The sequence below is a fragment of the Ammospiza caudacuta genome, chromosome 3 (assembly GCF_027887145.1).
Source record: "Ammospiza caudacuta isolate bAmmCau1 chromosome 3, bAmmCau1.pri, whole genome shotgun sequence".
Lineage (NCBI taxonomy): Eukaryota > Metazoa > Chordata > Aves > Passeriformes > Passerellidae > Ammospiza > Ammospiza caudacuta.
In genome coordinates this window covers 29,309,609-29,334,010 of record NC_080595.1, presented here as the reverse complement: position 1 = coordinate 29,334,010, position 24,402 = coordinate 29,309,609, and the positions used below count along the sequence as shown (strand labels likewise).

General features: G+C 35.6%; 1 protein-coding gene across 2 annotated transcripts in view; it reads right to left on the bottom strand.

The window, feature by feature from the left end:
• Nucleotides 1-24,402, bottom strand: part of PLEKHH2 (pleckstrin homology, MyTH4 and FERM domain containing H2) — a 56,666-nt gene that overhangs the window by 27,089 nt on the left and 5,175 nt on the right. For both annotated transcript variants that reach the window (XM_058801222.1, XM_058801223.1), the window contains 9 exons: nucleotides 10,321-10,383; nucleotides 9,145-9,294; nucleotides 8,613-8,696; nucleotides 6,953-7,034; nucleotides 5,234-5,416; nucleotides 2,894-3,882; nucleotides 1,811-1,886; nucleotides 1,277-1,371; nucleotides 499-643 (listed from right to left, as the gene is read on the bottom strand). In XM_058801222.1, coding sequence (XP_058657205.1) covers nucleotides 499-643; nucleotides 1,277-1,371; nucleotides 1,811-1,886; nucleotides 2,894-3,882; nucleotides 5,234-5,416; nucleotides 6,953-7,034; nucleotides 8,613-8,696; nucleotides 9,145-9,294; nucleotides 10,321-10,383 — 1,867 coding nt within the window. The remainder of the gene's footprint in view (nucleotides 1-498; nucleotides 644-1,276; nucleotides 1,372-1,810; nucleotides 1,887-2,893; nucleotides 3,883-5,233; nucleotides 5,417-6,952; nucleotides 7,035-8,612; nucleotides 8,697-9,144; nucleotides 9,295-10,320; nucleotides 10,384-24,402) is intronic.

The following is a 24,402-nucleotide window of genomic DNA, read 5'->3' as shown; positions in this document are numbered from 1 at the left end:
CTAAATCTTTGCGCAGGACCTTAAGACAATCACTGTGAAAATGAAAGAAGTCTTCTATTGCATGAGGTGACAGAACCAAATAATTTATTAAGGGAACTTTTTCACCTGCTTTCTGATCACATGAAATTGTTTTATAAACTTGAATATATTTGTGTTTTCTTTCTAAAGGCAATTTTTTTTCTAGGTAATTTAAATTTTTCTACAATTAAAAGTCACAGGAAGTCCTTGGCATGACAGAGTATAGGTAAAATGGTGCTTCTTGCTTTAAATGTACAAGTTACTTTTCCCTCAAGACAACAAGATTAATGCCTTAAAAAGATATTTATAATAACAGCAATAAAGCCAAATCTCCTGACTGAGTAACAGATCTGGGCTTTGAGAGCCTAGATTTTAGATGTCCATGCTATTTAGTGAAGAAATCAATTCCTAAGCAAATCATGTAAACTGCCTGGTTTTCCAGAGTTCCCAGAAGTTATTTGTTCTTACGGTTTCGCCCACCTCGTTTCATAGCCCGGGGGCTCCCTGGACCACTCCTGCTCCGAGAGTCAGACTCAGAAGTCCTTGAGCTGGACCGAGAGCTGTCTTCTTCCTCAGATCCTGACGACTCATCCAGAAATGGGCTGCTGCTTATTTGAGTTGCTTTCTGCAGAAGGGAACACAACATCCTTTGATACCTTGCATAAAGGGCATCAGTCATTTCCTTCATACTGTGGCAGGGCTCTGCTGGCTCCACAATACTCAGAGCTGTTCTTGCCCGGGTTGTGAGTTTTGGCACAAAAATATTAACATGAAACTGAATTCCCTCTGCCCTCTGCATACTCAACCACACCCATACTTTAAAACAGAAACCTGAGGTAGCTCAAGGCATGGGTCTTTCCAAATCACAAAAGGCTGCCAGAAGACAAACAATGCTGTGATTACTGACTGCTGGCTGTGTGACTAGAAACAGCTTTGGCACTGACACAAAGACATTTCTACACATACACACTTTTAATTATGACATTGAATGCCATGTGGTTCTGCTTAATAATTAACAAGCCTTTGGAAAAAATCAGCAAGGAACCTAAGAAGAATTGACCTAGGCCAGTAACATTTTATAGGCAGTATTTTTTTTCCCCCCAGCTATTGGACATTTCTATTACTTCTGGGGGTCTTTGATCTCTATACATCAACTTACAACATATTTGGCATGGTAGTATCAAATGTGAAATAGCAAGTTCCTGGATGTGAAGCCTAATGGTACTTTAAAATTTTCTTTAAACAGTAATACAGTTACCCCTTTCAAAGTGGTGTAGACAGGAGTGGTCATGTTCTTATATATCAGAGAAGTGTATAATCCAGATATGGAGCATGAAGTCAGTGAAACAGCATCTAAAAAAGCAACGTATTTTATAAATTGCCTTCCTAATTCACCCCCCAATTAACAAAATTAAAATTTAATTTTTTCCATTGTATAACTGCTATAAAAAATAACTCTTGAACTGTTTTGGATGTGAGATTTATAGCTTTTTGAAATTTACAGTGCTTTTAAAGACATAAATAAAATTGCAGTCACGAACACTAGCCCTTTTAAAATTGGTACCTGGTATAGATTCTTCAAAGTAGTGAAATGCAAAGTAAACCGCAATGAACAAAGCACAAATTCAGCACAAAGTCAAGATGTGAGGTACCAGAAGATAACCAATAATCTTCTAGGCTTTAAACAGCTGTTAAATAAACCTTTCTAAAAATATTTTAAAGGTCCTTGCTCAAAAATCACCAGAAGAAGAGAACTTATGTCAATGGGACAATGAACAGCTAAACCACTTACTTTTATTAAGAGATTCCATGGTGAAAGCTTCAGACATCCTTAAACCAGATTTGGCTACAGCATAAATTCTACTTTCCTATACAAGCAGAATGGATTTGATAGTAGATAATTAAAATACAACAATTACTTTTGTTCTGTTTAGCCTCCTAGTCTTTGTGTTAGTGCAACTATGTGATGAGATGGTTCCTAAAATGACATTGTCAATAGCAGCTGAAAAATGCATCCTTCTTTTGTGTGCTGTACACTGATAGCCATAGCCTTTTCTGACATTTTTCATACAACGTAAGTAACTTATTCTTAAAAATACTATTATCAGGTGCCAAAGAAGCTTCAGTAAGAATGTTTTTTAATGGAAGACGGGGTGTTAGGAGCAGAGAAATGCCATTAGAACACAACTTTTAAACCATTTTGTGTTAAAAGACAACAATAACAAAATGTATAATGCAAAAAGTTCAGTAAATATAGAGAAGTTGTTACATAATGTATTATTCCTGAATAATAATTAATAAATATATTTAATAAATTATTAATTAAGAAATCTCTGACACTGAAACCACAGAATTAGTGAGTTTTGACACAGCTAATTTTGGATTTTGTGTAAGACATATTAATATCTATTTTAATATCCTGACTGATGGCTTTAAAATTTTACTTGGAAATGTGATCAATTACTTCTGTAATTTGTAGTTGTCTGCTGTCAACTTAATTGTCTAGATTGTGAGTGGTACAGTGGTTACAGCAAGGGCATTGACAACATTCTTGGGCTGTATTAGTGTTCAGATAAATAAATAAATGCAGTCATAAGCATTACATCCTTGGATACACTCAAGAAGACATACATAACTTACATGTCACATGAAAAAAATCTAGGTTTTTCTATAAAATACAGACTATGTTTTTCAGTGGCAGGAATACTGTGCTGAAAATAAAACTATATTCTGAGCTTGTAGTTATGATGAAGGTAATGCCCTGTGTTGTCAAGAAACAGAAAGTAATTAAAATAAAGGCAAAAGAAATCCCAGAAGAGAGTAATGAAAATAAGTTAGTTTTGCCAGCAGGAAAAATCCCTATAAACACACTTACCCAGGAAGGAAATCGATGCAATGGAGGCGTTGGAGGTTTGTTGCTAGCACCCTTTTTTGTCATATCACAAAGTTCCTGGGCTTCAGCATTTTGTGCTTCAGTGGTGTCATAGGTAAACACTCCTTCATCACAGCTAATTTCCATTTTCTCTAAAACATCAGCATCTTCTCCATCCACCAGATCTATGTCTGTTTCCTGAGGTCTCCACGGACGGATCATGCTTATGGCATTTCTGTTCCTACCAAACATTCTGTCAGAACTCAGCTGGGGCTGGCTTAGGTGTTTCTTTGCTAACACTGAATTTAGACTAAAGACATTAGGAGTCCGTAACTTTGGATGTGGCAAATTTGAGGGAAAATCTGATGGAGTTGTGCATTGAGAACCTGCAGAAGTTGCTGGAATTGGGTATTTGGGTGTCAGAGAAGGAGTTAAAATTGGACTTGGGGTATTTGCCTCGCTGGATGAGGATGAATAATCAAGCCTCTGTGATTGAAATTTCTTATTCAGTTCATCTGAAGAACTGTCTTGGTCTTTCTTTTTCCTTGTGAAGTCAGAGTTGCACTTTCCACCTGGATTGTTCAGGCCTTTTCTTTGGGACCCTTGCTGCCATGAGTATAGCTTCTTTTGCTGAGTCCTCTTAACATCAAAACTCTCTTCTTCAAAAAGAGAACTGCTGTCATCAGATGCTGTTAAATACATTTCACTTCCCACTCTACTGTACCTTGCGTTCTCTTCAGATGTGTGGCTTGAAAGAGTTGATGCACACCTGGATTTCAGTCCTTTATTGTCTCCTCCATCCTCATCTGAGCTCCAGTCACTCCCAGTAGTGCATGAGTTCTTTGACATGTCACTGTCTATGTCTTTGGATGAGCAGCTTGTTCTCACATTTTTGTTCTGCTCTGAACCAGAGGAACTTTGTTGCAATGACTTCTGACCTTTATTTGTCTCGTGTACAGGACCAGCAAAGGTAGTTTCCAGGATATCCTTCTCTGGAGGAGGAATATAATGAACAGGAGAAAATTACTTTAGCAAACCTGGCCTATAAATGGTTTTGTCATCATGTCTGCAAGTAGCAAGTAGGTAATAATTTCAAATGCATGAAAACATTTACGGTTTTTAATACTGTAAATAATACACATGAAGAAAAATACCATAATTTTTTTAATGTGACTGAATTCAAATTAAGTTTGCCAAAAAACTGTAATAAATGTTACTCAAAGTTCTAGCTGAACTAAAAATGTCAATAAATATAAAGATAAGCAGACTGGAGCAATATTTTAAAGCCATGTATGTGTGAAAACAAACAAACAAACAAAACTAACAAAAAGCCAACTACTTAAGAGGGCATACAAATTTAGCTGCTTTATTAAATCTAAGGAAAGTTAAAGTTTAATAAAGCTTGTCAGAAAGGATTTTCATTAACAAATCAAGTATTGTGAGCATTTCTACAGTGTTTATACACAGAAATTTATTCTGGGAGCTATTATTGTATTCCCAATGGTGAATGCTTAAAATACACAAGAGTCTCATGGAAAGTACTTCAGGAAAGACGCTGTGTTAAAAATAGCTTTGTTCCTGCTCTTTGCTTTTACCTGGTTTTACAAGAGAGAGCTAGAGCTTGCAACATGTTAGTGAGGCCTGCATGTTCTCAAATTAAACTGGATACAAGAACTAGGATTTTTCTACACAGACACTTAGAAAAGTCTGTGTTAAATACCTGTGTAAAGTTAAAGTGGACTGAATAACTCAGGTGTTAATTTCACCCACATTAAGTAATGAAGTCCCCAAAATTATCTGTTTCCATCTAGGCAAGCCTAAGATTCTATGTCTTATCCTTTCTCTGGGAAAAATCACTCTTACTTCAATTCCCTCCTCTGTAAAAATAGAAGTAATAATACATAGCCACCTTCATAATGAACTTGCTGTAATATAAATACACAAAATATTCATAGGATCTCTTTCAGTTTCTGATTTTCAAAAGACTTTAGGTTGCCATTTTGGATATCATGATTAACTGTGGAGAAAATACTGAAGTCATAAACAGTACAAGGGATTTGAGCAAAGGACCAGAGCAACAACAAAGGTCACAGCCACATCTTTACTTTGCAGCCAAAGCACCCAGGAGCCTCTGCATGCTGCCAGATAATGTATTAGTGGTATTACAGAGATTCTAGTGCTCAACAGGATGATTTCTTCCTAGTAATAGAAGAGTAGCAATGAAGAGGGACACAGTAGTGGTATGCAGTTTGAAAACAGCTAGTTTGGGTGCACTGACAGAGTTGTTGATTTTAGTTTCCTGCTTGTGTCAGAACAAAGATGGCAGTGTTGATGACAAGGTACCTGGCATGCTTTTGCCTTCAAGGTAGTCTGACTCCTTAGATGAAGCCTTGCTTATTTCTTCAAGCTTAGGAGAGGGTTGAGGACTTCTTGCTCTATTTGAAAAGCATCCAAAAGTCAAACTGCTTAGTCGCTGACACTCTCCAGGCTTTTGTGTTGAGGTAACAGATTTCTTACCAGTAGCTTCTGAAGAATAGTAATTCAGAAATCTTGTGTTAGTGAGATACAACAAGCTATGCAACTCTTCTCTTTACTCTACAGTGCAAAGTTTTTTTTAAAGGTAACTAAAATTTAGGGAAAAAAAAGATAATAAAATGTATTATAGGAAAAAAAAAAAGCTACCTGACATCTCTCTGTATCAGGAGAAACCCAGAGTAATGTTTCTAGTTCTTAAAAATTTATATAATAATAGAAAGAAAAAAATCTTTTAACAATTTCACAGGAAATACAGAAGAGTAAGTTACCAGGTTTAGAAGGTCTATATGGAGGAGAACTTCAAGAGAAAGTGAATGCAGAAATTGATGAACTGCCTCAAACATGAAATATGTCCATCCCTGTTCATAAAAATCCCTGTGGTGGATCCAGGAACAAAAGGCCCTTACCCTACCTGTAAAATTGCTTAAAACAGTACCACATGTTCATAATTTATAGCCTGTCACCAGCATGGACACTACAAATGGTAATAAATTTCTTAATATTTTTGGGCACATCAGTAACTGTGCATTGGAAACTACAAAAGTTTTGGTGTCAAAAAGCCTTTAAATAGATCTCTCAGAAGAGAATGACTAGAAGTATATGGAAGAAGTATGTTGCTACTTATCAAAAGATAGCAAAGAACCAAAACTATCCAGTTTCTTCATTAACAGAAAAGTGCATTTGAGTTTAAAAGCTTTATATTGTATATGAATTTGTAAATTTTTGTATTCTCATATATTATGCATATTATCCATATCCTCTACACACATTTCTAAATATTTGTGTATTTACATGTATATGTAAGATACATTATCAAGAAATGAGGGCTAGGTAGCAAATTAACAAAATTTTCAAATTATAGTAAATTGTCAGATCAACCAAATGTGGAGAGGACAAGGGGAACCTTCAGACACACTTAAGTTGGTGAACAGGCAGTATGGTGGGGAAAAAAATTCAATTTTGATCTTATAACAATGCTTCTTGGAGGGAATATTCCTCTCTTTTCTATTTACACTTCATGAGTTTTAAATTTGCTGTACCCATTTGGAGAGGAACTTAGTGATACTGGGTCTGAATTTAGATTTTGGATCACTGTAGTCAAAGGTAGTAACAAAAAATATCTGATTGGAGTTCTGATTCCTAGCTGACCCTTTGCTAGAAAAAGCAAATGCAGAGTGACATTCATGTGTTCTTTAACAGTTTTATGACCACCTATGCTGTAAAGATGTGAAAGCAAAGCTCTGTCCTAAATCCAGTAAAATCTTGCTACTTGTAGAACCTCTGAAGTAACAGTGGTACCCATTCACTCCAGTAATACCAGTTGTGCCTTGTCTGTGTCATTTCAGCATAAAACCAAATGATTCATTCCTAACACCTTCATATATAGTCACCTGTATGTCAGTTCATACTCTCTGAAATCTTTGTGATTTCACAGAATATTTTCAATCATGTAGATGCACAAATTAATAGGGAATAGAAAGAAATATGCCATAGAGAGAGAAGTTTTCAGAAGATTTGTACATTTACCTTGCAGTTTAGATTGTACTGTTTTCATCTCTTTGGTTTGCTTTTGGTTGATCAAGCGAAGGTTCTGATTTTCCACCTCTAACTAAAAGCATATAAATGTAATCTCATCCATTGGTGAAACAAATCTTAAAGTCATTACATCTTTTATGTTTTCTCTGAATTTCTGCTTATCTAAGGACAGAGCTAGTTCAAATAATAATCTCCTCTCTGCTACTCCAAATACCAGTCTAGGTCTTTAGAGTAGTTCTTTCATTTAGAGCTGTTCTTTTATTTAGAGTTGTTCTTTATTCTGAACAACTAAATTTCCTGCAATGACTATTTGTTCAATTCTGCCAAAATCATTCCCCCAACCAAGCAAACCCATGACTGCTTTAACAATCCTTAATAAATAAGAGGAAAAAGAAAACTGCATTGGCATTTTCAATAAAAACAGAAGGCTAGAATTACAAACTCCTGTGCCATTTGGCAAAAGCAAGAGTGAGCAGAGGAATCAGAGGGAATTCTGGTCCTAATGCCTCCTTACTATCCCACAGCAAAAAAAAAAAAAAAAAAAACCAAAAAAAACCCAAAAAACAAAACAGGCGCCAACAAACTTTATACCAAACAAAAGTGTTTGTACAGGAAATAAATAAAAACAACAACCCATTGCTGTAGCCCCCCCAGTGGGAGGTAAAAGATGCTGGTTCAAACTCCTGCTCCAGATTAGGCAAACAGATTTGAATCTGAGTATCCCTTGTCACACAGAAGGGAGCCAGCAATTCCACTCCCCACTGAGTGACACTTAGTCACATCTGTGAAACTGGCTTGAGATTTTCCATAAAGAATAAGTAAATACTTTGAGTCATACTTGATTTTGTCCAAACTTTTTCCTGGTAATTTTAGCTAAATTTAATGGCATTTTTATTAAATTATTTATAAATAATTTACTTTAGCCCCCACAGATGAAAAGTAAATATTTTATGTAAGAACCTTCTAGTTTCTTACTTCAAAAACAATAACTTAATTGTTTTTCAACTTGAGTATAACTTCCAGTTAACTACAAGAGAGTAAGATTTTAACTTTTACGAGCAACTTTGAATTCTACACCCAGGGAGGAGAAAGCACAGCTGCACCCCAAAGCTGGCAGCTTTAGGCAGGGCAGAGACATGGTTATCTTACCACAGGAGAGGAAAAAAGGAGACAACTGGTCTCTTGAAACTAGAGCTGGTGTCCCTGAAACTATTCATGACTAAGGGTAGTGTGGGCATTGTGTAATAAAAAATGATCAAGGCCTTATTTCTGCCAGGCCCCAGCAGGCTTGGTCGGCTTTCTGGAGATTATTCACACTTTAGGCATCTGCTTGAATAAGCTGAGTTTGCCAGCTAAGCTCTCTCAAGTAGTGGAGAAGTTGACATTTCGAGACCAGTGCTGGGTCCTTCCTTCAGAAAGAGGACCCAGATCATACTGGCTGACCAAATCAGACATCAGAATTTACATGACATGGACACTCTGCTCTCTGTGCTGTTGTTTTCAATTCTCCTTTCCAGCGAATAACTAGAAAATCAGTGAAACTGGGAAACAATGTTTCCAAGGCATGCAGGCCTTTAACAGCCAAAAGGTCTAAGGGATATCCAGTCACACCATTATATTCCCTGTGTAAGTATTGTAGCAAGAGTTATACCTCATGAAGCTTGACTGTCACCCATTCTTTTATTTTAGCTGCTTTTTCTTCTATGATTTTTGCTTCTTGCAGTCTTATTTGCTTCTGGAAAAAATTGACATAAGCATATTTTTCACTGAGTAATACAATCTGCCTGAGTAGCATCTTCAGACACAAATCCCAAGATTGCTTGAAGTAATTCAGGCTCCTGGGTAATACATGGTGATTTTTTAAAAATGAGGAATAGAGTCTTCACAGAGGCTGCTATTCCTCCTTCCTCTAGTAAGAATGAAAGCTCTTCAGGGGGGACAGTGAAGAGGAATATCATCTTTCTCCTCTTAAAGGTCACATGTTCTTTCAATGGAAGCCAGAGCTTAATTTGAAAATGAATAAGCACTATTCAAATTATATACTTCCAATGGGAACCTCTTTAATCACACAACAAAAATAATGGTAAACTTTTCTGTCATCCATTGATCTAAATTTTTATTTTACTTTTATATAATTAAAAAGGGGGTTGATGTTTCTCTTTTTTAACACCATTATTCCTAACCTGTTCTTCAAGTTGTTGCTCCAATTTTTGTATTATATCATTTTTATCTTGTATCAGGATCTCCAGATCTTGACATCTCTTATACAACCTGGTTTCTGATTCACTTGTTTGAACATTTGCTGCTTTTAATTTCTCTTCCATGATCTGCACCTATTTGGAAAGTCAAATATAAAAGTTTAAGGAACATAACACTCCAAGTCAAAGCTAGTAATTTAATCACAAAATAAAGTTGCCTCTGCACTTAAGATTCAAGACAACCCTGCAAAGTTTTGAAACCTATTTGAGAAGAAACCCCACAGTTCATTACATCTCCCTATTCATTTAATACCAACAGGACTGGCAAAGCACTGAAAGATCTTACACAGATTTTGTTACTATCTGTGAGAGGCTTCTAGTTTTGTAACACAGAAGCTTTTAGAAACACCAGTATGGGAAGAATGCAATTTATCTACAGGGAGCTGTAAACAATGTTTTAATAAATAAAACAACTGCACACTATAAAAAAACCCAGCAAATTATCGGTAGCATTCTAAAAAATTGCTTAAAAATATTGGCTTGCAGTCAGGAATGTTTTCTAACTCCAAATTAGTACATGAACATTTTAGTCTTATAATTTTCAGTTTCTATCTGTCTCACAGTAAGATCTGAGGAATGTTTCAGGGATACCAGAGATATGTTCATAAAATGTCTCCATTAGCTTAAGTCTGCTATTTGGAATCAAAAGGCAACTTCAGTTCAATATTTAGCTACGATCTCATTCTTTAAATGATGTAACTTCTACAAGAGGAACAAACAACACAGAACAGTTCTATTTAAAAGGTGTATTGGGTAGCCTGATTTTATTTTCCTACAGATCTTCTAAAACAGATCACTGTTTCCTCTCCCCTTTGTTTCCACATGCATCACGTATCCAAGGTTCATGATGCACTAATGAAGAAGCTCATTCCATGTATCTACTTTTGGTTTGTGATGTTAGCTTTGACTTTATTGAAATGAACTGAATAGTGAGCAAAGAAAGGTGTTAGGACTCTCTGTTAAGACAAATCAATAGACTTTAAAGGAAACTGTCTTCTTCTCCATTTTTAGAAGTACTTAAAAATCAAGCAATTTTTTGACTTTCACCTCATTAAAGTACCACATGCACACAGCTAATGGAGATATTTATTCCATTTATACCTGCTGAAACGCTCTCTCTGCCTGACGATCAGCATCTATAACTTGCTTCTCAAGCTGCTGCATCTGTAGATGTATAAAAACATACAGTTAAATAGCCATGCCTTCTGCCTCTCACCAGGAAAACATATTTTCATGGTCTGTTTTGAAAAAGGAAAGGACACGTGGTGGGCAGAAACATAAAAATAAAAGGATAAACTGTGTGTGTCAGACTGGAACAGAATTGTGACTGTATTAAAACATTGTAAATATTCTTCAACAGAAAAAAAGATATACACCTTTTTTCATAATTAATTCTCTAGCTGTCATATGACACACTGCTTTTTCTCCCCTGCTACCAAGAGTAAAAATTCCTTTGACAATAGCCCTGAAACTTTCCTCATGTTCTTCCAAAAGACGCAAGAGTAGAGGGAACGTGGCTGCTAATCCTTCTGATGTTGACAAATTTAGTGTTTTGGAGAAATAGATTACAAGGACTGTCCCAGACTTCTCCAGTGTTGCACGAAAGAAGGCAGATGTGGCAGAAGGGACAGGTGGCCTCAGGTGCTGCACAGCAGTGGATGAAGACAGAGAGCAGTGTCCATGGAGAAGGGCAGGTCACCTCTGAGAGAAGACCCTGATGTCTTACTTTACAGCCATGCCTGATGAATCATGGGCTCAGTCTTTGCCCAGGGCCTTGGAAAACCCCTGCATTTTACAGGATTTATTTTGAAGGCTTTCCCAACAATACAGAACAGGCCAGAAAGATATACTTTGTTTACATTTTGTTACATTTTGTTAACAGCCCTTTAGTCTGATTTTGCTGACCTTTTTAATAAGTAAGCCCTGGTTTGAAGTAACACTTGAGAATTCATAAGATATTCCACGACTTAAGGGCTTAGTGGTTCTCAGGAAATATCTAGATAAGACCTCAGTTCATCAAATAATTAATATTGCCATACTCAGTATTCAGCTTGAAAATTGGTCTAGGAAAAGCATATGATTCAAATAATGCAAATGGAACCCATTTATTCCTTCTTCAATTTACTGCATGGTTTTAAAATAATCAGTTTCATCCTATCTTGTTTGTACTCAATTTCTGGCATCTTTCAGTTTCTTTTTCACTCTCCATCTCTTTTTTTCTCTTCCCACTTATGCTGCTAGTCACATGAAACCTTTAGCACCATATCCATACAAGGACAGAATCATCATTTTCTATCAATCAGTAATTAAAAATGGAGAAAATGAGTTTTCAGAAAAAAACAGAAAACTAACAGAAAAAAAAGCAACTATGACTCACCTTCCAGTACTTTCTCATACAATACAAAACCCCAAAGTCTACATTATAATAATACCACAACACATCACTGATACAAGAGCAACAACTATTTCACAATCCACATGGTTATGGTCAGGTCTCCAGTGAGTTGTTTTGCAAGAACAGTTCTAAGGATATGATCTTCTTAGTCATCCATTTGCCAGATGGACAGGGAGAATAGCCTTCTTTGTTCCCCTCTGGTCACATATTTAATTTCATATTTAAATGACCTCAAGTTAAGATTTTAACTTTGAGTTTCATTTTTGGAATTTTGACTTCTAAGGTTACTTTCCATCTGTCTTTTTAGTTTTACATTCAAACAGAAATTTGGTTTGCAAGACTCACTTTAATATCATTTTTCAGACATTTATTTTTTAGTGAGTTGGGATTCAGAAATTGTGGTTATTTATTCTGGTTATTATAGCTGAATATATGGTCAGCTAACATTTCACTGTAGTAAAGGCACAGTGGAAGTGCAGGTACTAATAATGAACTAATACTCTATAATGTTCTGAGTCTTAATATTATGACAGAAAACTATTAACATTATGACAGAAATTATAATATTATGACAGAAAACTTCAGATATTTATATTGTGAAATTCACTGATGAGCAGCAAGTTGTTCATCAACTTTCACAGGCAATTTGGAAATGCATGGCAGCAACTGGCAATTGGTGTTCCATAAGTTAAGGTCATTTCATCTGTAAGGCAGTATCAGCAATGTGACAGGTTTAGTAAATGGAATTAAAACCTGAAAATGTTGCTTGCCAAGTACACCCAGCTGCCACTGCAGTGCAACCAGCTCCAACTTGGCTTAAAGCTGCAAACAGCTGGGCTCTCCAGCAGCATCTCATGATCTCTGAGTGTTCTGCTGCTCTTCTACACAACCACTGGAGTCCTGGAGAATCCTGGAGAACGTGCACTGAAGGCTCCTTCCCCGGCTGTTCACTGACCCTGCACACTGCACTTCTTGTCAGGAACACACACTGTTGTACAGGACCAGGTGTTGGAAAAATAGTTAACCAAGAATTGGAAAAGTACAGGACCATGGCTAATCTGGGTCCCTACACCTGCAAAAGCACCGTGACCTTGGAGCCAAACTGTGTTATAACAAGTAGACAGAGAGATGTGAGAAAAGGGAATGTAAGCCCAAAAGAATGAGGAAGAATTGATGGTATAGCATGACCAATAGGTCACTTGGCTTGCAGAATATTCATGAGCTTATTACTTGTTGTGTATAAAAGTTTGATGCTCTCTTCAATAAACGAAGCTTGCTGAACACTCATATTGAGAGTCTCAAATCTTCCCTGCAACGAGACAAATGGCCAGCTGTGACAACCAGGAACAGAATAATATGTTCATGTAGACTACTGAGACAAAGAATATGATTGGAATAAAGCTGTTGCTAAGATGAACATAAAGCCAGGAGCCAAAGAAGCTGAGAGAATACCACCAAGTGAAAGATCATTCCAACATTATAAAGGGAAGAACAAAGTCTGGTTTTGCCTCTTCAGTAGTTAACTATGAAGGTTTCAAGAAGGTGTGCTGAGAATCCCTGTGTGGTCTCACAATATGGATATGTCAATCAGCTTCCTGGCAACAAATAAATGTGAGATTTTATTTGCAAAATTTCTACAGGGTCTTCAGTTTCCTTTAGGAGACTCATATTAAAAAAAAAGCAATCTATGTTATTCAGCAGTTTGACATGCTGAATGCCCCAGTTCAACACACCTCTTGTAAGGAATTTCTTGTTACCCACACTGGATTGGTGCAAATCACCAATCAAATATCATGGCTACCAAACATGATCAAATATCATGGTCAAATCAAATATCATGGTTACCACACATGAGCACATCTGTTAAAATTAAATATGCCAGCATTTCAATAATTTTGGTGCTACATAATAATTACTGAGTCCTGATTTTCCCATTATTTAGAGTTTATATAGGTTTGTTTTGCAGGGTCTACTGTAACAATAATGAAACTTTAAAAATATGGTTTTCCCATTTGCATAAATAATCATCAGATGTTTTTTCCTGAAAAAATTAAATTTACATCTATACTCTGACTGGTTTGCTTGTTTATAAGCCTGTGAAGTTCAACAGAAGGAATGACTACCATAGCAGACTCTGAAGGCTATCAAACAAACATGCTGGGCAAAAGATTGGAACCATTTCTAAGGGAAGAATTTTTCTTCAAAAACAAAACCTTAAACCTTCTTCTTAAGTGAATGACAAGTTTCTCAACAGTGATCACAGCATTACTGAGAGAAGGGGGAAATGTGAGGCTGGTTGAATGGCTAATGGTTTAAATTAAGTCATGCTTTGAACTCATCAAGAATAAAATGCTATACTAAATCCTCTGTATCCAAAGACTATAAAGGCCATTTCAGACCATGCATTTATAGCTTAATATCCTCAAATAAAAATTAAAAAAAAAATCCTTAACCTGAGGATGGATGTGGCAGGTAACAGCAGCCATATCCACAATCAGAGGCAAATGTCAGACACAGAACTCTCACTGTGGCAGGATCCTGAATACTGACAACCAACTCTGACTTTGTAAAGAATTCCATTTGAAAAAAAGAAAGATCTGTTGAACCAGACCTCTGCCCCACCAACTTCTTTCTGTATACACCTCAGCAAATTGCCAGCCATCACTGGATCATGTTTTGTATCAGCTGTTAGGTGAAACATTGCTCAAATGAACTACAGTCTGTATAGGATCAGCTGACATAAAGTTGACTTCCCAGGAGAAACATGGAGGGCCATCATGTTATTGATAACATTTGGCATGTGATATATGTTCAAGCTTAATTTTCTATCATGTCCTAAATAAGGTAACTTGAAATAATGCCCCAGTTCAACACACCTCTTGTAAGGAATTGTTCTTGTCACCCACATTGCATTGGTGCAAATTCAGTAAGAATTCAGAGATGTCCTGTCATAATCTATGCTGGTTTTTATTTTACAGTCTTAAATATACAAAATATAGATGCATGTTGACTAAAGAACACAGGTACAGAAGAACCGATGCTACTTTAATCTGCACTTTCTCCTTCTGTCTTTAAGTGAAAAATCCTCTTACAATTTCCAGAAAACAGATTAGTGCATGCTGCATCAATTAATGAATTATAGAAAATAGTTTCTATTGTTAGAAACAGATTTGGTTTTAAACTTAGTAAGGAAATAACTACTCTACATCTGACACTCATCAAATTGAGCTATTTTTGTTCAAACAATGAACAGAGAAATGCCACATGTGAATAAATAGTGAATGCTTTGAAGAAACATGGCAGCAATAAAACCAGAGGTGTACTGCCTTGGAGGTCTGGACATTGAAGTACAACACACAGTCACTGGGAATTTTGTACAATACAAAGGCAAATCATAAAGTGATTCCTTTTCAAGGTTCACCTGGAAGTTTCTTGGCTGTGTTCAGAAATGTTTTTTGTGCAAGTAAAGAAATTTTCATTTGGGTAAAGCACATATTACATTAAATCAGCAAAGGGTATAAACTCAAAAGTCATCACTCACAAATTTCAAAAATATGCCTTTTGTATGCATATATGTGTATATATACTTTCATTTCTGTACATATTGTAGAGATCATTATTCCTGAAGTGTGTATTAGAGAGAAATTACAGCATTAAAATTATAACTTTCTTGTTACTTGAAATAGCTTTTTAACAATTTTAAAGGGAACATTTTGTTTTAAAAATGAAAACTGTTGTAATTAGTTTCTTTTTGAAATCTGAAAAATGTTTGTGATGTATAGGATCAAACTCCTATTTTTTACCCAAGTCAATATTCAACATAATTTATCCCATTCATGTTTGAAATTCACATTATAATCAGTGTATGATATAATGTCTCCTAGTTTTTAATATTATAAACAATACAGTTGTATCACATAGATTTTTTGAAATACATATAGGAAAAAATACAACCAATTATGAACAAAAAGAAAGCATCACTCCTCTGTATACCTTTCCAAACATGTTGATAATAAGTCTAAGTTTTTAAAAAGGAAAAATAAGTTAAAACCTAATGTTTATGAACAGTTTGTCTGTAGATGAAATGCAGAACTTCTAGTGATTTTCAAATTATATGTTTAGAGTCTGTTGTTTTCCTTGCACTTCAACCTTTCAAATCTTCATCATCTGAAAAAAAAGCCCAAACTATCTGTGCCTGAAAAATAATGTTCCCCAGTATAAAAAAAAAAAAAAAAGGCAAAAAAAAGCAAAAATAAAAGCAGTAAATCTGCCCATTTTTAGATACAGTGAACTACCAGTTCTCAGATCACATAGGACTTACCAAAACCAGAGACATGGGTATATTGTTACTTCTATAAATAAATAGGAGAAGGAATTGAGGAATAAACCTACCTCCAACTGTCTTTCAGAGGTGCCAGTAGATATACACAGAGCCTGGCAACTAGAACACACTTTTCACATTGAGTAAAAAAGATTTTAGAAGTGCCTTCTAATAGAAGCTACAAAGACAAAAGATCTGGAGAGTTTTTTTGTGTGTGTTTGATGCTTGGTAAATTTATAAATGGTTTGAAGATTATGCCTGCCAGCTACTACCTCTAACCAAGATTTCCTCTTTTTATTCTATATTCCTATGTTTAGACCAAATATTTCAACAAATCTCTGCATTTCCAGAAGAAAAGTTAGTACTTCTTAAAAGCAAGTAATCTGCTTCTGAATGGCTTTGATGACAACCAGTTTGCATGTTTTACAATATGCTGTGCCCAATCATATAAAGCCTTGCACATATTTTTCAGTTAAAAGTAATGGTAAAACTGCTCTAGAAGCATGACTCCTTTTCCAAAAAGCTCTCTCTTCTAGTGGTTCAGCTCAGGAAAATACAGTAACATTCCTCCTAGTTCTGTTACTCATGTATTAAAAACCTGACTAGGTATGTTCCATCCATATTTTCCAACATTATTCCTTCTGCCTTGACATTTCTCTTGGATGTATTATGCATTCTCTATAAGGGCAGTGGTAGATCTTTATAAGCTACAACAAACTTTAAATATGACCTAATTAAGCCATATAGAGAAAACAACTAAAGAAAAGAGATTTAAAATACATATACTAACATTTCACAAGAAAAATAAGCAAGAAGATAATTTGCAAAGAAGGAATGAGCACATTTCTTCCTTGGGGAAGAAATACTTTGTTCTTTATTGACTGATTTTTTTATCCCTAAGGGAACACAATAATTAGACAGATTTATCTTTAATTTACCAGCATTGCATTTAACTTATTAGCAGAAATCCATTTTGCTATATAACCTAGGAAATGACACTTCAGACTCACTTGCATTTATAAAATTAAATATGCCTTCAGTGAAAAATTGGTATTTTGGCACAATGGCTTTTCCCTAGAAAAATATGAAACCTATAAAAGTATTACTCAGTTTTTTAGTCCTCAAAATGACTAACTGCTTTCTGAACCTAATCTTTTTGTCACAGATCTCCCCAAAAGGGTTAAGACTAAAGGGTAAGTCTCAATGGGACTTAAATGTTCCTTATGCTACTTACAGACCAAGCATGTATTGCATATGAAATTTTATGGTTTGTTATTGTTTCCTACATGAAAAAAAAATCATATAAAGAATTAGTCATGTGGATTAAATTCAGAAAACGACAGTCTTGTATTTACCTCAGATCTCACCTGAATGCTCGCCTAGGTTGTGATTACTACAACACAGCTTAGGCTCACAACCTGGCAGTTTGCAAGCTGCCACTTTTCAGCACTCACCCATGCTTTTTCTTCTCCTATCTTCTTCATTTTTAATACCAATTAACAGGTAAAAGGCTACAATTCTTCTCATGAACAAAGCACGGTCAAACTTTCATCTGCAAATTTGCCATCTAACCAATTCCTTTTTATTTTGTCACGCAAATGTAGAAAGTGTCAAAACAATTTGATTCTTTGATGTCAAAGTTGCATCTATGTGTGCAGACACGTGCACACACCACAAACAGACACAACCACTTCTGCAGATGACCAGCAGTTCTACAATCTGCATGTGCAGAACTGCAATCCTGTTCACTTCTAACTGCAGAATTTCTGGCACTGCTCTCCTAGGTAGGCAAAAGTCACTTCTTAATTGCAAGCCTCTCTTTCTTCTCCTTTTTAGCAATTCAGCTTATTCCTTTGAACTGTGCTTAGCACAAAAGCCTTTCCTTAGAACAAAATGAAACCTCCAAAAATTATGTCTCTATTTGCTCAGTTTCCAAAATGAAAGAAACACAGGCTCAAAATTTCTATTGCTCTCCTTGATTAGACTACTGAGTTATTTTACTTCTTTCAAGTTCTTTTCAATACTTAGACATGACTTTAAGAATTATTTAGCACAAAAGGTTTTCTGGTGGTCATTAATTGAGTGAAAAGTACATATGAAAAAAAAAATCTTTCACATTTCAGTTGAGTTCATTGTAGTAAAATTCATCATTTCTTTGGGAAATTATATAACTTAAAAATATAAAACAGAAAAGCCCAGAGAGGGAACTTTTCCAGAATTCATAGTCTAGGACAGCTGCCAGCAAACATACAGATTTAAAAAGTTAAATTCAGCAGTGGGATTTGAGGAGGCAGTGTAGTGAGGGACGATTGAGCAGCATGTAATGCTGGCTCAGTAACTGTGCTTTTCCCAGTGTCAGTCACAGAACTTTCCTAAGCCTGGTAAAACACTAGGAAATTCCCTCTTCCTGGTTGTCATCTTTCCCAACTCAGATCTTATCCTGATAGTTAAATTGCAGAGACAAATTAGGTAGATGGCCACTCTTAGCACAAACATTATCAGAGCACTCAAAATCTTTAAAGGAGTGAAGATATTCAGCGAGAGGGAAGAAGGTACCAAAGCCCTTCAGCAGGCAAGGAAAATTTTAGTGCTTCACATGAAAAAAACAAACATATTTCAAAAATATGTTCATCTGCTTTGTTTTGTACTGATGACTGTACTGCAATTGAGCAAATCCTGCTACCTGTGCCTCCCTGAACTGTGGCTTCTGATTAGAGCTGAAACACGAGCGTCCTCCTGAACCAGGATGTGCCGCTGCCTGAGAGGTGATGGCTTGGGAAACAAAGGTACCACTCACAGCCAACATTTCCAAAAAATGAAAACTTGACTGAAACTGAGTTTATTCATGCCATTGAAGTGTATAGGACACTTTGGAAACCCATGGTAAAGGAGCAAGAGATTCCAGAAATATATATATGGCAGCATGCTGCACTTAAAAGGCAAGATAACAGGTATTTAAAGCAAGAAGGTACACTCCCAGGGAAATTAAAATTGAATGAACAAAAAGAGTTCTCACCATCAAAAATGAGGAACAAAATTTTGTAGATCCTATAAGTGAAATGCTAAACAAGTATTAGATTGGCTAAAGACCCACTATTGCAGTTTCCACAACTTCCATCAATTTCCCCATGTTAGGTGGGCTGGGACAGAAGTGAATACTGCCAGACAGGAGATATTAATCCTCTGGCCTCACAGCCAAGGCTGTGCTCTTCATGCCGTTACCCAGCCATGCCTCTACAAGAACAACTAATTTATTGCTTCCTGAGTTCTCTTTTTTTTTTCCATTTGCAAACTCCTTAGAAAGAATGTCATCTTAAGATGTACAAAAACTACAAAACAAGAAAAAGCTCCACCATTTTAAAAAGGCATAACATAAACTTAATAACAGACAAGGAATAATAATGAAACTATAAGGCAGGTATTAAAAAAGTGTAAACAAACCTACTACTCTATTCATATAAACTTTTATTCTCCTTAACTCTCCCTGCTTTCTCCTATTTGTACCTTCCTAACTGCAACTGTATTATTCCTCACGATGAGAAGAATTTTTAAAGACAACTAAATACTGAAAAATAACCTTCATCTGAGTAATTTTTGTTCAATTGTATTCTGCTCCCCTTTACTCTTCATAATCCTTTGATTGCAAATGGAAATACACATTGTGCTTTTTTATGATTTTTATATTGGCAATCACTGCGTAAGTCCAATGAGTTACTGACTTTTCCTCCAAAAACATTAAACATGAAATTGCCATGCCAGAGATAATGAAACAGACTGCATCTGCTTCATTTTCAAATGTCAAATGACATGCCATAAATAGGACTGTGAAAGAAATAAAAAATACAGTGGGACATGGATTTAGCTGTTGGTTTGTAAGACAAAGTCCAAAATGCTTTAAGCTTTGGAATATACTGAAAATAGTACTTAGTCTAAAAATTGATTATCATTCAATTTTCATAATCTGTTCAGAAAGCATAAATAATATCACATTTGTGATGTACACACTCATTGCTAGCTGAGCCTGTATACACAGAATATCCAAGTGGAAGGTTAAAACAACAAACATATGAAAAGAATTCTCCCTCATAATCAATTATATTTGTTGAAAACCACTTAAAGCATAACATAATGACCCTCAACACTGCAGGAAACAAACTTGGAGACATTCATAGGAAACTTGAGTATTACTGGACAGCCCATAACACAGCAGTTGGGTTAGTGCCACACTCAGTCCTTATGGGGTCTGATGAAATTCAGTGGAGGCTGCCCAAGTGGGAATTTAACACAGCTATATAGTTCCCCTACTAAAATGATTTTTTAGTGGTAGGAAGAACGTCAACTTTATACCTTATGTTGCATGCGTATTGTAGGTGAAAAATGCACTTACGGGGAAAAGAATGAAGGTCACCAACTTTTCCTGTGACTTGAAATACCAGCTGGAAGCTAAACTTGCAGTAGAAACATGTAATTTTTTACTTAACAAAGGGTTTTTTGTAAACTCTCCACATATGTAAGACTCAAGCTGCATTAAAATACAGGTTTCTGCTTAAAGCTCAGTTTCACAGCCATCCTAAATTTGGCTTACTAGGATACTTTCTAACATCATTCCTTAAATTCCTGTAAAGACCTCTCCCACTAACAGCAGCAGCTTCTGCTTCAAACTTCAACAAGGTTTCTTTCTTTGCATGTTAGATTTGTAAATATAGACTTTACTTGGCAAAATGAAAAAGTATTAAAAACAAACAACAGGGAATGGATTAAGTTTTCTGAAAATGCTGTATATTCCCTTGCTTCTCTCTCTTCTCCTCAAGTTAAAAAAAAAAAAATTAAAGCTCTGGCAGCTGTACTGCTGCAACACATTTACAATGCAAATTTCTCAAACTCCTCAGCTGAGTTTCAAGGATGACTACTTCCTACATTTACAGAACACAGTCAATAGTTTGTTTTCTGAATCACAACACTTCTGTTAGAATAATATACTCCAGACTTCTCATGTTAATTCTTCATTTATTTGCGGAGGTGCTATTAAATAAAATAACTTTGCAAAGGTATTTGATTTCTCATGTATAAGAAAAGTATTTCAGTTAATCCAGCCTGAATACATTTATGGGCTCACACAGCTCACAACTATTGGAAATGGCTAGATTCAAGACATCCCTTATTTAAATCTGATTCTAGACTAAATTATACAACAAGTATAAGAGGAAGAACCCAATGGCAGTTTCTGGCAAATCATACACATGGGGTGATAGGATGTTAACTCCTTTCTCTGATACTGTCTTGCAGAGATACCTCTCAAACACAGGCAGAGAAGCAAGGCTGGAGAATTACCACCAATCCATTTCTCTTATCTTCCTGTACAGACTCCCTGTTTTTGTCACAGTATCATTCTTACTCTGTTTTCTACAACAATTACATAGTATAATACCCACAGGGTTTTATGTCTGTCACACCACAGTGCTGTGATTTTGTTGCTGCTTTGAAGTGGAACACTGTCTGCTGCTATTGTTCAATGTTTCAGTACACATTTCATAGAGTAGAGATGATTGTAAACAAAACCACAAATAAAGGCCTGTGCTAATCAAAGTAAGGGTGAGAATTATTTCTGACACATTTGCCAATGTGTTTCATTCTATAATGAGTAACACATCCAGAAAGTACCTATAAAGCCTGATATCAGCTGCATTATTATTTTGTCAGTAGTATCAGGATGTCTGTCAACTACTGGCCAATTGGGTCTTCATTACTCCCTTTCCTATTTCCCAAATATATTTTTGAGTAACAATCCCATGCAGTTCAATTTCAAACTAGCAGGAGTTTATCTTTCCTTTAATCAATACTGAGAGCTGGCAGTATAATTTCAAAAATTAAAACATGTGAAAAAATAACTACTGAGTTATTGGCAAATGAAACCAGCTCAGAAATACATGCAAATATTTTATTACCCATTTTGAAAATGGTTGCTTTTGAATTGTGCCAAATGTCTAAATTTGCAGATGAATATGATCAAATTTTATTTAGCTGTGACCAAACTTTGATGCCTGTCCCAACTGAATTCCAGTTTATTATTAATTCCAGTGAAAGATTCATATTAAAAAGTCAAAATGGCACAGTAAGGAGAAAGATCATTTTTCATGAAGTCTGCTAATGCTCTGCTCTGGAGAGTATTATGTCGAATTTTCCCAGCTGAGTACTTGTTGGACCTGTGGTCTTCAACAGAAAATGTTTCTCTCATGTAACTCCTGTAATCACTTTGCTTTTTCTAAAATTTCTGAGACAGGTAAGGCAAACTAAAACAAGAGGGCAGTAACGTAAGTTCTGAAGTTTTTTATCTATTTCAGTGTCTTATTTCTCACAGATGAGAGCCGAATTTGCCTTTGAATACTTTATTTTGAGCACAGTGCTGAAGAGTTGTGGTTTTATCAATCTTGTTTTGTTTGTTTGGGTTTTTTGTGGTGATATTTGAAATTATATGATTATGCATACATTGCTATTAATTTAAGAGGGTATTTCTAGCAGTTAAGAGCCTGTAAATGCAAACTGTAAATGAACAAAGTGAAAAGTCAAATAGCAAGCATTCGAATTTCTAAAATCTTTCTTAAAACTTATATAATTTTGTGAAGTACTGTTCATGAATCTTAACTTTTTGGTTGCCAAAACTACAATCAGCAGCAGCTGCATAAAACTTGGTAGTAATGGCTGCTAGGAGGTTGCCAGGAAAGTCATGTCTGGTGTTTGGTCACTTTCCATCCCAAAATGCAGTGATCCAGCTGGGGTAAAGAGAGAGAACAGATAGTCCTGATCTAACAGCTCTGACTGTGTGAGCATCCCATGATCTGCTGAGTGTTACAGCAGCCAGGCTTGTACTCTTGGATGGATATTCTCTCCCAAGACTGATGATAATAACTTGCTCATCTCTGAGCTTTGAAAGAAATGAAAGGCACAGGTAGTTTTCCTTTTTCAACTTTTTTTTTATTTAATTCTTAAATGAAATTTCAAAGGATGGCTTTTGCATGGTTTGTTATTCTTCCCAAACCTAATATTCTTCAATACCTCTTCAATAAGAATTTGCTATACAGAAAAGTTGCAGGATTAGGAGAAAATTAAGAGCTTTCAACCACACTGTTTTCTAACAGCAATATTTTTAGTTATGCCAAAGCAGAACTATTTGGAGTACTAACTGTAAGTATAAAACTTCAGTGGAATTTGGTATTATGAAAAAAGTTTTTTATTAGAACTTGTTTTATACTGCTGTAAATTTTCATGCCTACTTAATGAAAATATGTCTAATGCAGAAAATACTGTATTTCTTTATTCCATTTTTTTTCCATCTCAAATTGAAGTTGAGTGCCTTCATAGAACAAATAAGGCCATGAATAGATTAAATGAATAGTAATAAATCGCCAAATTTTATTCATTAAGAACTGGATGACATAGTTGAACCAACTCTTGATCTGTAAGTCTGATGTCTGCAGTAGGTAAATTAGTAGAAAATGTAACAGCAAAATTAGGGTGCATTGAGGATAGGTATTATAGGTAAAGAAAAAGTTAAATTGGCCCTTAAAAAGAGAGGTGTTGGCTTACAAAGCTAATGAAGTTTGAGGGGATCACCAAAGCTGAAGATAGGGAGGGTGTGGTTATTATAACTATTTGAATTTTGCCAAGTGTTTCGAGGAAATAAAAACCCATTGGTCAGGAGAGAATGTCCCTCATGAATTACAAAAAGGGCTGAATAAAAACAGGACATTATTGGTTACTTGCTGCAGTGACCAGCAGCTGTCAGGGGAGATCTGCTGAGATCTCTTGAGGGCTCATTGCTGTTCAAGGGAGACGTTTGGTAACGGACACTGAGCAGGGAAGTGGCAAAGTTTTTGCTGGTATTTTGTTATTCAGAATAAGGGAAGCCTTCTGACAAGCAAGATTTAGTGGACAATCAATAAAATAATAGATGACACATAGGGATCTAAAGGACTTTGAGTAAGATCCTGGAATTAGGATTGGTATCTCCATGGAAACATTCTCAATTGTTAATTTTAATTTAGCTGTCAAGGAAAACAATGTTAAGCATTATTAGGAAAGGACTGGAACACATCTGGAACTTTGTACATCATCCAGAGTTCTTGGTAAATACAAAAATATCTGTTTCTTCCTGCTTTAATACTATTTAGCTCTTGCCCACCAAAACATAGCAAAGTGGGAATGATTCACAGAGGACTAAATGTGAAGATTAAATGTATTTATGGCTTCAAAGGGGCAATGCATAAATGCACAAAGAAGAACAATTAACTCACATGTGAAAAATAAAAGCATTTTCACTTACATACTATCAGGTTATCTGAATTTTATTTTTCTTTAGGGGGAGCAATTGATAGAAAATTTAGGTTATAAAATTTTCTAAAATAAAACATTTTAATTAGAAATTCACTGAAGTGAGTCTTAATGATTACATAGTTACAATAAATCTCTA